The sequence below is a fragment of the Cyprinodon variegatus genome, unplaced genomic scaffold (assembly GCF_000732505.1).
Source record: "Cyprinodon variegatus isolate N-32 unplaced genomic scaffold, C_variegatus-1.0 Scaffold402, whole genome shotgun sequence".
NCBI lineage: Eukaryota > Metazoa > Chordata > Actinopteri > Cyprinodontiformes > Cyprinodontidae > Cyprinodon > Cyprinodon variegatus.
In genome coordinates this window covers 658204-668741 of record NW_015150855.1, presented here as the reverse complement: position 1 = coordinate 668741, position 10538 = coordinate 658204, and the positions used below count along the sequence as shown (strand labels likewise).

The following is a 10538-nucleotide window of genomic DNA, read 5'->3' as shown; positions in this document are numbered from 1 at the left end:
GCATTTCAGCAAAAGGATTGTTATCAAAAACATAACTAATGTGATGAACCTTTCATTGGAAGCATTGGAAAAACATGGAGCCAACTCTGTCTGTAGTGTCTCATTCAGCCAGTAGATGGCGGTGTATCTGGTCTGTATCTTTGGTTGATCAGTTCCACTGCCTAAGATCTGCTCTGTGCTTTAATCTGCAGAATCATCGTGGATAGAATCGACGACAACAAAGATGGTTTTGTCTCAGAGGAGGAGCTGGAGCTGTGGATCAGGAATGTCCAGAACCGACACATGTATGAGAATGTGGAACATCAGTGGCACGAGTTTGACCTGAATAACGATGGCCTGATCAGCTGGGAGGAGTACAGGAACGTGACCTATGGCAGCTATCTGGGTGAGGATCCAAACAGGAACACGTGTGAACCTGACCCTCATGTTTTCTGCTGAGATCTGATCTTTTCCCCAAATCAAAGCTTTTTAAAATCAGAGTCCAACCACAGTAAAATGCCAACAGGTGGGTCCACACTGACAAGGTCCTAACAGTCTGATAAAGTGAAGCCATCATTTATCTAAGTTACATCATGAGACCCAACTTGATGAAGATGGTACCATGGCAGAGGAGGAAGATGAACATTTGAAATGTGATGGGGAGCATTATATAATATAGATGCTAATAGTAAAGTGAAATAAGGTGGTAACACAATAGAAATAGGCGGATTTATCAGAAGGTTAAAGGTTTGGCTCAGGAAGAATTATGGCTGCATTTAAAAAAACACAAAAAAACGGCTAAGTAGTGCAAAATGTGATTAATATCAAAATTGAGGAGAAATTCAAAGTAAATTCAAAGTAAGTTCAAAGTTGGCTGTCAGTATTGTATGAACTGCTTCAGTTTTATAATAAAAACACAATCTTATACTCAGTAAATTAGCATTGTCAGGAATTATACAGACTAAATCCAAATTCTGCTTTTATTCCTACAGTTTATGAGATTCTCAAAAGGGGCAGAAGTTGGTTTTTAAGGGGTTATGCTTTAATGCACGGGGGGTGGATTACCCTAAGGCAATACTAGGCAGCTGCCTGAAAACAAGGAGCAGTGTTGCCAACTTAAAATGGTGGTATCGGTATCGTCGAGTACCAACAAATAGGGCACTGATACCATTTTGAGAGCCAAAAGTTTATTCAACTATTGTCACCCATTCCAGGTAGGCAATAAAAAGTTCTACTGGATTCACTTCCTGCTTCACAAAGGTAGGCAGCAGCTTGACAAAGCCATGATGGCAATTATTTTACATCCAAGTGGGATGCAGTTCTTCATATATACACATACATCAATTTCAAACAGATGGTATCAGTATTACTGCACAGCCAGGTATCGTATATATCGGCGCATAACGACTAACCATCGAACCTTTGTAGGAGACATTTAGCTTGTCTGTGAGGACAGTTGCAGGTCTAAGTCCATCTCAAAGGTTATTGAAGCAGGAGCTTTTCTTGGGTGTTAGCACCGTCTCGTTACTGGTGATTAAAATGGTTTCACTGAGACATGGTTACCGGACAGTTGAAAGATCTTTAACCATTCAATCCTGATGAAGTGTGGTCTATATAATTTCTAACCCCAAAGCAATGCCATACATGTCCGAGATGGAAACCTTTCACTCTTGATCTTGACTCATCTTCTTTCAGAGGGTCCTCTGACTGAGAGGGAGTATAACTACACCAACATGATGTCGAGGGACGAGAGACGCTTCAAAGTGGCAGACAGTAATGGAGACATGAATGCAGACAAGCCAGAGTTTATGGCTTTTCTTCATCCAGAGAACCATGAACACATGAAGGAAGTGGTGGTGCAGGTAAGAGGGGCCACTGTTTGTGTTTGACTTAGACAGCTTTTTTTGTCATTTTGAATACATAGAGTATACAAAACGAAAATTCGTTTTGTACAGCTTGCATGAAATTTCCATTTTGTTTAAAAGTGCTGCAGTGATCAAATGTAAACATTGTTGGTTTGAGGTTTTTGTTCTCAAGTTAAACTCATCTCTCCTCTATCACAGGAAACGATGGAAGACATAGACAAGAACGGCGATGGATTCATTGACCTGAAAGAATACATTGGTAAGGACACAGCTGTCCATCACTCCTTGAAAGCAGGTTAAGAACAAGTCGGACCTTCATACTGATCTCTCCAAGCTGCAGTCATGCGGTCATGTATTGTTTTAATCACTCTAAAGAAGTTGTCCATCCTGTTCCAATGTTCTGGGGAGAACCCTTGGTAGTAATATTTTTGCTGGGACACAATATCACATTACATATTGACCTTCAATCCACCCTTTGAACTCCCACCAGAGAGTGGAATATGATCAGAACCTCCAAATGGGGGGGCGGTTACCTTTGTGACCAGTGAAATAATTTCACCTTTCTGATTCCTGATCCTCCACTGACGGGTTCGTCGTTGGATTGCCAACTTGAAGAGGAAGAATTTGACACCAGCCTCTGCTGCTTGTGGTCTGAACGTTGCATAAGCGTCCAGTGAACTAAATTGTGCAGACTGGTTCTTTGGCTTGGCAGAGCACACACATGGCATGGAGATGACTTATTGACGCCACATCTCCCGCCTCTGCTTGATAGATTTATGCATTTGAAATAAGACCTGAAAGAAAAAGGGGAAGATCATCTGTCCTTTTCCTTTTTTATGCCCTGATATCCTGACCAATGACACAACTATTCTTATATTCACTGCAAGAATGATTTCTGCCCAGAAGAAAAACAGCGAGAACCTCCAAGACACGACTTCTAGAACAAAATGACATAACTTTATTCTTTTGGCTGTGAGATCAAGAAAAAAACTTCTTGCTTCTCTCGAAATTTTGTGGAATTTTAAAATGAAACCATAACTGGCTGAATCAGTGTTTGATCTTTGATCTTTCTTCCTCATCTCATTTGCAGGTGACATGTTCACTGCAGAGAATGGAGTAGAGGAACCGGAGTGGGTGGCCACAGAACGGCAGCAGTTTTATGAGTTCAGGGACAAAAACAAGGACGGCAAGATGGACAGGGAGGAAACTTTGGACTGGATCCTCCCTGCAGATTATGACCATGCAGTCGCAGAGGCCAAACACCTGTTGTACGAGTCTGACACCAACAAGGTCAGTCCACTTTCCAATAGCTCCATTACTCAATCTAGTCAAACAATCAGTCCCTATTAAATGCTTTATATCCTTGTCCAGGACGGCAAGCTGACCAAGGAGGAAATTCTGGACAAGTTCGACCTGTTTGTGGGAAGTCAGGTGACGAATTATGGCGAGGTCTTGATGCGGCACGACGAGTTCTAGGAACAGTTCATTGCAGCAAGTTCTTTTTTTATTTTTTTTATTTTGCTTTTTCACATGCCCTGCCTACATGCACCAGGGATGTATCCAGTTGGTATCCGATAAAGACTGTTTGTAGGTGGGCCACGTCGCAGAAACTTTGTATGACCTTAAAATATTTGGGTTTGTTGTGTGTTGATGTGTTTGTTGAGTTTATGTGGAGGGGCTAATCACGTTGAGGTGCACATCTGATAGCGTAGCAAGAACAGGTGGAGGTCTGCAACACACAGGATCCAAAAGCAACAAAGGACGGGTGGACATGGTTTCAAATGGCCACAACAGTCCCGACACAGCCTTACTTTACCTCACCGTAGCAGCAGTCCTTGGCCCAAAGAGACACAAAGGTCGTCACAGAGAACCGAGTCCTTAAAACCCAGCTACACGGCCATCTTTGGTGCAAGCCAGAGACCAGGTTGCACCGGCAGTCCAAGGTACACACTAGTTCCAGCAATAAAACCACAAAACAGGGGAGATTCCACCAGAGAGGCAACACATATCTGATCCTCAGGGAGGAATTTTAATATTAGGCAGTACTAGGCAGTTGCCTGGTACATGCACATAAACTCTGTTTACATGTATAGCTAATACAGCTATTTCTTATTTGTGCACATTAATTATGTTTTTCATAAAAATCCTTTCATTAAAACGCATTCAGAACGCTTATGATTTTAAGTGTCTAATTTCCTAAATCCGCCTAAGTTGAACTAAGTTGTTCCCTTTCTAGATCGGTATTCTTTTGATGACCTTGTTTTGATTCAGTAACTGTAAGGCAGTGGTTCCCAAACTTTGGGCATGCACCCCTTAGAGGGGCTAAGTGTAATTGCAGGTGGATATTTTATTAGCAAATACATTTAAATTTTTGATTGGTAGTAAATAGTTTTGTAATTTAAAGGAAATTGTAGTACATTTTATTGCAGGGGTCTTTAAAATTTTCCAGGCAAAGGACCCCAAAACTGATGCCCAGATGGAGCGGGACCCCCTGATTATATATATTGTATCAAATAGTGTTATATCAAGCTGGTCCCTTAGTCACTCTATTACAGATGGAGGAATGTAATGAAAGTAATTTCTCCCTGGGATTATTAAAGTATTTCTGATCCTGATTCCTGGTTGATGGGACAGGTGTTGTGAATGAAATGGTGCCCAGCTTGAAAGAGCTCCTGTGTGTCTCTGAATGTGAGCATTGATGACTGAAAGACATCTTCTGCCTCCATTTATCTGTTTACTACAGTGTGTTGAATTCATGTTAGTGTGGATTTAAATACGTTTCAGTTAGTGGAAAGCATTGCAGGGAGGAATATAAAAAAAAAAAAAACTCTAATCAACCAACTGTTGGTGGGTGAGGGTGCAAATAACGCCTTCCCAGGTTTGTCAATGGGGGGCTCACCAAGAAAAGTTTGGGTACCAGTGATGTAAGGTATCCTGAAACGGAGACTGCATAAGAAGTTCACCTCATCAGCCCTCACCTCCAGGCTTTAGGTTTAGTCTGAAGTCTGTGTGCCACAATGCGTGGATTCAACATGTCAAAAGGATCTCTGGTTAGAATCTGACCTCTGATCCCATTAATGGATTATCACCAATCAGCTGCTACCCCTCCCCTCCCAAACGCCCCATCCTGTAGCTTTAGATGTGTCCCTGCTTTCAGGGCAGGAGGGGGCCGACAGTCAGAAGAGCGAGAGAAGCTCAGACAGTTTGATAGAAATCTTTATTGACTGACCTGTTGGTTTCTGTTTGGGCGTCTGACTGCTGCCCTCTGGTGGTCGTTATAGATATGCCACCTACCTCTAGATCAGCCCAGATCTTCAGGATGGAGAGCTTGTTCTATCAGCATGTATTTAAATTAAATATGTTGTAACAATGAGAGCTTTAATTAAAAAAAAAAGTTAATATTGGAATATTCAGTCTCTGGTTTTAATCTGTATCCCTGCAAATGTGGCAAACAACGGTGTCCTGTTGTGCACAGTTTTTTTTAAGTCGCAGTTTGTTTGTTTTTTCAGAAAAGAGCACAAACAGACAATTTAATACATTTTTATTCCATTTTTCTTGCTTTATCTAAACAAATGCCTTCTACAATAAAATTTGATATGGGGTTTTACGTATAAACTGTTTACATGGTTTTGTTTTTTGTTTTTTTTTTCCTATGGGTTCTCTGAACGCAGATGTTTAAAAGTCCTTTAGGGAAGTCAAATGTCCTTCTGAGTTTTGCTCCAAACATTACGATGCTGTGGACACCTCAGTCTTTGAAGACACTTCAGATGCTTCTTCCATTTTCTTTCCAAACACCATTTCCATGATGCAGGCGTTAAACTGGAGACAGAGAAGCAAAAGTCAGGATCTTTATATCTTGTTTGCATATTCAGATTCAGGTGATACAGGCTGTCTTTCTGGCTTTGGGAGGAGCAGAGGGAGATATCTACAAAAAGGTGATATTTAGCTGCTTCAGGGATCAGAACCAGGCGGGTCCTCCTCACCTGCTTGTTCATGAAGGCGTAGATTAGTGGGTTGTAGACGCAGGAGCTCTTGGAGAAGAATGCCGGGATGGTCACGAGCCGGTAGTCTTTATTTACCTCTTCAGAGTGGGCAAACCAAAGAGCCGTCAAAGCATATGGGCCATAGCAGGTGACGAAGGAGCCGACCATGACGATGATCATCCTGGACACCTCCTTCTCAGCCTTCTGAGTGGACGCCGACTCTGCCTGCTGGGCGGCAACCTGCAGAAGAACACATTAGAAAGGCTTGAGGCAACTCTTTCATGAGTGTTTTGTGGCAGTTTCCATGCATAAGCTTGTATGCAGGGGTGGGTAATTCCCGTTCCTGAGGGCCGGTATCCTGCAACTTTTAGATGTGCCTCTGATTCGGCAATACTGAATCAAGTACTTAGATGATTGAGAGGACTCTGGAGGAACTGACAGCACGCTGAGGAGGTAACGCAGCCATTTGATTCAAGTGTGTTGGATGGATCTAAAAGTTGCAGGATACCGGCCCTCAGGATGTGGAATTGCCCAGCCGTGTCGCCGTGGATGGGTGGACTCACAGCTCTCAGAGCTCCCAGTAACTGAGAGTAGGAGAAGATGATTATGGACAGAGGGATGCAGAAGCAGGTGACCATCAGGAAGTACATGTAGCTGGTGCAGTTAAACTCCTCGTTATTGGTGTACCAGTCGGGTCCGCAGGAGCAACCCAGTCCTTCCGGGATGTACCTGCACAAAAACATCAAATCAGCCGGAGAACGTCGGGACTGATCCGTATATGGCGGCGGGAGATCTACCTGCTCCAACCAAAGAAAGGTGGGCAGGAACAGCCCACCCCCATGAACCAGGTGAAGAGCACAGCGCCGGCGGCGTGACTGCTGCCAAACTTAAACGCTCCGAACGGTTTACAGATCACCAGGTACCGCTCGAAGGAAAGCACAGCCAGCGACCAGGACGTCACCAGACCTGCAGAGAAAACATCTGCATTCGTCACCTGCCTTCATCGCACCAACCCACCACCTCTCAGCCTCCCAGCCTCACCTGCTACGGCACCCATGGCTGCTTCCAAGGCACACAGGGTGTGACCCAGGAAGTAGTAGCCCCTCACGGTGGAGACGAACACCTGGCTGACGGAGAAGGTGACGAAGATGAAGCCAGCAAAGGAGATGTTGACCAGGATATAGTTGAGAGGAGCTCTGAGCTTCTTGTATTTAGCTGTGGCCAGCAGAACCAGAAAGTTTAACGGCGTCCCGACGAAGAAGACGAAGCCCATGAAGAGGGCCTGGAGGTGAAACGCCCACGACGGGGCGAGATAATACTGGGGCCCCTCGAAGGGGTCCACTTTGGAGATGTTCTCATACAGGTGGAAATGTTTCCCCATCTTTAACCTGAGCTTCTACTACCTCAGCCAGAACCTTCAGCCTCTTTTTATACACCTATTAAACCACTTAAAGGAAAGATAATCTGCGCGGATTTTCCCGAACTTATGGATTTAATCCTTCTGACACTTTAATCTTCTTATTGACAAGAAACAATAAAAAACAGACTCATATCACAAAGTTCATCGTGTTTAAACAAAAAAAAAAAAAGAAATTCATGACAGCTTATTTTCTGTTGGTTGATTCTGGGAAGTTCTTGCTGCGAATCTGTTTTCTTTTTTTCTAGGAAAGAAGCTAAGTTTATATGAAATGACTTTTAAAATGCGTAGATTTCTGCATATATAAAGCATCCTGTGATCATTGATGTGCAGCTATTGGCCGATCAGAACAGCGTCTGTTTTCTTATTCCTGGACAACCTTTTAAAATGAAGATAACAGGTTGTTTTTTCAGAGATCAGTGACTCTTCCAGACTAATAATCTGTTCGACAAGCACACTAACCTCCAGATTACCACAAAGTAAAATCACTTTACCTTTTCACCACAAACCATCAGGCAGCAGATGCAGTCATTTTAGTTATCACAGAATTGTTTGTTTAGTAATTCAACAAGGATCGTTATTTCTCTTATTTAAGAAATAAAATTTTTAAAAATTTGTCTTTTTTTTTTTCTAAATTGAGGTTTTCTTTAGGAAAATTAAACAGCTGTCATATTGTCAGCATGAGCTGCTTTTACATCTCAAATACTTTGTTATTTCAGACATGAAATGAAGGGAAAATATTGCCAGATTTGTGTTCCGTGGGTTTGTTTCCAGCTGATTATTTTACTGCAGACCAAGTTTTAAATGTGGCGTTTTTATTTGTTGTCTGATGTAAATCTGCAGGACATTTAGTTTTAAGGTAGCTGATTAAGGAGCTCAGTGATGGAGATGGTTGACCGATAAAAACCCAATAAGAACCTTTATTTTTTCCGTGACTTAAGATCTAATCCGGATGTCTAAGACTTACCTGAGCGGGTCATCCACCTTAATCCGCCTCAATCCTGCAAACAAAGAGCTTAGATTTATAATGACTCTACAGCTCGCACTCCCTCCTGCTGCTGCTGCTGGTCGTCCACACGGACGCCTGAAGACGCGGATAAAGACGGAAATCTCTGCAGCTCAGGTACTTGTGGCCATCACTTCATCCTGCCCGCTTGGCGAAGGGAAAGCGTTTCGGCTGCTGCAGAGCTTCAGTTTTAGAAAGCCACTGGACCTCCGCCTTTATTTTCTGGTTCTTCGTCTTCTGTCCGTGGAACTGTGATTGCTTAAGACCGGCTGCCCCGCAGGAACATCAGCCACAGCACACAGATTATCGACCGATCAGTTGATCGGTCTGCTTCAGAACTAGGGCTGTACCGTAACCAGGCTGTGAACAGCTCAAGCACGGGTATGATCTGACTTTATTAAATAAAGGCTGCATCAAAGCAGCACGACACATCAGTTCAATAGCAACCTGTGTTTGTGTGACCTTTAAGTATTTGGGTTGTCAGTTGGTAGGTGGGGATGTTGGTGTGTTTAGGTTGAGTGGGTGGATGTGAGTGGGGTTATCACCTGGAGGTGCAGCGTTGTTGAACGGTAGAGAGTCGCAGGACTCAGACAGCTGTACTGCCTCCCCCCACCCACCCAAAGTTTAGGATCCAGTCCCCCACCAAGCATCGGAGACCCCACTGAGCCCCCGCCGGGCAGGCATCTGTCCGCTCCAGCAGCCAGAACTCTGAAGGAGCAAGGTAAGGTGAGAACATTACTATCCTACCTGCTGAGCTAGCTCCTGTCAAAGCCCTGCGACGGCGGGCCTGACGCGTCCCTGGGGCCCACAGAAGATATAACGGCGCCGTGAGAGATGGCTGGGCCTTACCCGTACCTCCACTCATGGGCAGAAGAAAAGCAAAGCGTTCCCACCGAGCCAAGAGGGAACTTTACCGTATACGACAGTTCATGGTCTTCTCAGTTACCGTATGTATCTAAGGCCAGCGGCTGCACAACACTGCAAAAAACTGCAATCTAAATAAGTCTTTTTCTTAAAATATGTGCATTTGTTCTTGATTTTAGGTGGTAAGTGGGACACTTAACCAATGGAACAAGACAATTTACTTTAAAAAAAAAAATTTCAAGTGCATATTATCTAATTAACTACTAATTCTATAGGAAAATCATCTTATTTACCTGCTCAAATTAAGGGGAAAAGCACCTAATTTAAGAAATTTTGACTTATTTCTGCATCTTTTTGGCAGTGAGGATTCTCCCCTCCTCAAGCTGCGGGGTTAGTTTGAGATTTATTTTGCCAAATGCTGCTTGTTTTTTCCAAACTTGCAGCCGTACATTTTGGATCTCTGATCCGATTAATTAATTAGCTCCTGATTACAGCAGCAGGCAGCTTCCTATTTCCTTCAGCTTTTAAGATGTGTTTCTGCTTCATCTCATTACCTGGTTGGGAGGTAAATAATCCACTCATTCAGGTATTACATCTAGAGTTGTAAGACTTGAGAGGAAATATTTTTTAAGACAGATAAGTGAAGAAAAGTTGTTTGATTTTGTTTTTTCTAAACAAGGTAGCCTCACCTATGTTTATGTTTGATCTGGATAGAACTAGTCAGCTTAAAGACCATTAGGTGTTTTTCTTTCTGTAAACAAATCTTTTATATTTTGACATTCATGCAGCAGAAGCATAGAGTGATATTAAAATCAGAGTTATTTCCAGCGCCACTTGTCGGTGTTACGCTCTTTGAAACATTCCCTGCTGAGATAGATGCCACCACAACACCAGCTGGTGCTGGATGGTTAACGGGGTTGCTGTGCATCCATTAAGCCCTGCAGGTGCATAATTGCTACTAACGGTAGCCAAACTGCACATGTGCCAGAACCTCCCCATGCAGGCGGATTCACTTTCTTTCTTTGAGCACATCAGAGACCAGGATGTGGTTAGCTTCTTCCTCAATGGAACCTGATTTTAAAGTGACATAAATTTTATAACGACAATAGAAACACAATAAAACTTTTCTATTTAAGTAAAAAGAATCGCTGCAGCAGTTAACCTGTGATAAAAATATTAGCTGATTATAAATTCATCAACTTAATCTCCTAGTTTTGTCCCTAGCTCCTGTTGTTAGGCCCTAGTCTCTGCTTCTCTTGCTAGCTCCTACTTCTGTTGCTAGCTCCTGTTGCTAACCCATGGCCTCTGCTTCTCTTGCTAGCTCCTACTTCTGTTGCTAGCTCCTGTTGCTAACCCATGGCCTCTGCTTCTCTTGCTAGCTCAAACTTTTGTTGCTAGCTCCTGTTGCTAACCCATGGCCTCTG

The 10538-nt window shown here is 43.2% G+C and overlaps 2 protein-coding genes across 3 annotated transcripts in view; one reads left to right on the top strand and one right to left on the bottom strand.

Annotated features, from left to right (window-relative positions):
- The window catches only part of calu (calumenin), an 8672-nt gene extending 4655 nt beyond the window's left edge, over positions 1-4017 (top strand). For both annotated transcript variants that reach the window (XM_015387742.1, XM_015387743.1), the window contains exons 3-7: positions 192-385; positions 1675-1841; positions 2043-2103; positions 2935-3134; positions 3216-4017. In XM_015387742.1, coding sequence (XP_015243228.1) covers positions 192-385; positions 1675-1841; positions 2043-2103; positions 2935-3134; positions 3216-3320 — 727 coding nt within the window. In that variant the 3' untranslated portion in view covers positions 3321-4017. The remainder of the gene's footprint in view (positions 1-191; positions 386-1674; positions 1842-2042; positions 2104-2934; positions 3135-3215) is intronic.
- A 1231-nt stretch (positions 4018-5248) lies between these two features.
- opn1sw (opsin 1 (cone pigments), short-wave-sensitive) lies at positions 5249-7737 on the bottom strand. Its single transcript, XM_015387744.1, has 5 exons — positions 6869-7737; positions 6625-6793; positions 6391-6556; positions 5828-6067; positions 5249-5663 (listed from the first exon to the last, which is right to left on the bottom strand). Exons 1-5 carry the CDS (start codon positions 7206-7208, stop codon positions 5571-5573), a joined length of 1008 nt encoding a protein of 335 aa, XP_015243230.1. The 5' UTR covers positions 7209-7737; the 3' UTR covers positions 5249-5570.
- Positions 7738-10538: the final 2801 nt, after the last annotated feature.